The sequence below is a fragment of the Colobus angolensis genome, unplaced genomic scaffold, assembly GCF_000951035.1.
Source record: "Colobus angolensis palliatus isolate OR3802 unplaced genomic scaffold, Cang.pa_1.0 Scaffold88, whole genome shotgun sequence".
NCBI lineage: Eukaryota > Metazoa > Chordata > Mammalia > Primates > Cercopithecidae > Colobus > Colobus angolensis.
The window spans coordinates 6472230-6474618 of record NW_012122709.1 but is presented as its reverse complement, the minus strand read 5'-3'; the positions used below and the strand labels follow the sequence as shown (position 1 = coordinate 6474618).

General features: G+C 44.1%; 1 protein-coding gene across 1 annotated transcript; it reads right to left on the bottom strand.

Moving 5' to 3' along the window:
* Positions 1 to 775: 775 nt before the first annotated feature.
* Positions 776 to 1717, bottom strand: LOC105503859 (olfactory receptor 10G2). The gene has a single exon (XM_011930964.1). It carries the CDS (start codon positions 1715 to 1717, stop codon positions 776 to 778), a length of 942 nt encoding a protein of 313 aa, XP_011786354.1.
* Between the last annotated feature and the right edge of the window lie 672 nt (positions 1718 to 2389).

Genomic DNA, 2389 nt, shown 5'->3' with positions numbered 1-2389 from the left:
ACTTTTCTGTCAACTTTCCTTTCCCACTCCTCTAGCAATTCAAAGTATTAACAGCATAATTTTTACCTAAACTTGTACTCAGTGAATGCTGTAAGGTAATTACTTAAATATTATTAATGACAGACCCCCCCCCAAAAAAAAGAAAAGAAAGTGGAGGTGACAAGGAGACCACTTAAGAAGCCAGAGAGACATTTCTGAAGCAGAGTGAACAGGATTTGATGAATTACTACACGGAGAAAAGTGAGGGACTGAAAGGAAACACAGATGAGCCACACAGAGATTCTAACTAAGTACCTGGAAGGATGGATTTGCCTTGATGTGAGCAAAACAATTCTGAATGCCTGCAGGCTTGGGAAATTAGGAGCAAAGCAAATGAATGTAGGACAGTATTATGTTGGTTTTCCCCAAGTTTGCCTATAATAATTTCCCCTCCTTCTAGAAGAAAGCATCAACTTTTCAGAGTCAACATATGTGCTTTCTCTTGAGAGGTGGATTGGAAAAGGGTAAAACAGTGATGGATAATTTCTTGAGGCTGAATATAGCACCAGAAGCCTCTTCCTAGTAGAATCATATTCATTTCAGCTGAAACTAACATCTATTTATTGAACATCTGTCACATGCAGCAGTAGCTGAAGAGAGTGGTAGTGACGGTTATGTAGCTGTAGTTACTTATTTTCCCATCCAAGTACTAACCAGGCCTGACCCTGCTTAGCTTCCGAGATCAGATGAGATCGGGCGTGTTCAGGGTGGTATGACCGTAGACAGTTACTTATTTTCATTCAGCCCCTCGACCTGCTGTCATCCTCTTCAGGGCAGACTTCACTTCCTGGTTCCTCAGTGTGTAGATGAGGGGGTTCAGGAATGGAGTGACAACAGTGTAAAACACAGCCACTGCCCCATCCAGGGGGCTCTTGGAGCCCGGCCTGAGGTAGATGAAAATACAGGGAACATAGTAGACTGTGACCACAGTTAGGTGGGATATACAGGTGGAGAAGGCCCGGCGCCTCCCATCAGCAGTGCGTATCTTCAGGATGGCATGGACTATGTTGGCATAGGAAAGCAGAATTAACATGAAGCAACTGGTAGCCACCACCCCAATGTCCATAAAGGTCACAAGCTCATTGACTGTTGTGTCAGCACAGGCCAGTCTCAGTACTGCAGGGATGTCACAGAAAAAGTAATCTACCCGGTTGGGCCCACAGTAGGGCAGGTGGAAGGTCAGGGTGGCCTGGATAGACCCATGAATGGAGCCGGCGACCCAAGCTCCAGCCACAAGGACTGTGCATAACCTCCCATTCATGAGCACTGGGTAGCGCAGGGGTTGACATATTGCCAGGTACCTGTCATAGGCCATCAAAGTGTAGAGGAAGCACTGGGTGCTGCCCAGGAAGTGAAAGAAATACAGTTGAGCCATACAACCACCAAACGGGATAGTCTTGCTGGCAGGAGTGAAGTTTAAAATAATTCGAAGAACGATGACTGAGAGCCACATGTCCAGGAATGAGAGCACTCCCAGAAGAATGTACATGGGGCGAGCATGGAGCTTTGTATCAGCCCACACGGTGAGCAGAATGAGCAGGTTCCCCAGCTGAGTGAGGATGTAAATGATGAAGAAGACCAGGAAGAGGAGGCTTCTTAGATTTGGGGGGTGAGACAAGCCCAGAAGAATGAAATCTGTCACCACAGTGTCCAGCGATGTGTTTTTGGTCTTTCGCATGTCTTTCTATAGTCTGCTAAGATGAATGGTGAAGTCTGATAAGGAAAATACAGGAGTGAAGTGATAAGAGAATGCTTTTGTCTAATGATCAGAATTTGGGAGGTAAACGAAGTCTTCTCTATTTTAAGTAGAAAGCATTTGCCATAAGTCACCTGGGTTTGCATGGCAAAACAACCTTCAGAGGCTGTTTAGTCTCCAGGTGCCCTGAAATCCCTCTTTAATGGGAGATACTACATACAGGTGTTAGAAGCCAAGTGCAGAGTTGTGTCTGAATAATAGTGTAAGTAAGTGCATATTGTAGGTCTATGCCCCCAAAGGGGACCACAGAGAAATAGATTTTGGTGATATGAAGCAGTGTGGAACTATTACCCCACAATTATCATTCCTATTGTTGCTTTATGACTTAATATCCTTGAAATGTCTCCTCCTGAAATCTACAAGAAACTTTGTGATCCCGTTCTTGCATATTTCGATAATCTTGTTTCAGTTCTCTCAGATCACCATGCCTTCCTTCCTCTGAACTTAGGAATATGCTCATTCATCTAATATGTCTTCATTCCTCAGGATTCATTTCATCTGTCACCTCCTTGGGAAGAATTATCCTCCACTAGAAGGCAATTTTCTGGGAAATAAGAACTTATATTAAAGGGTGATTACAGTACAATATTATAA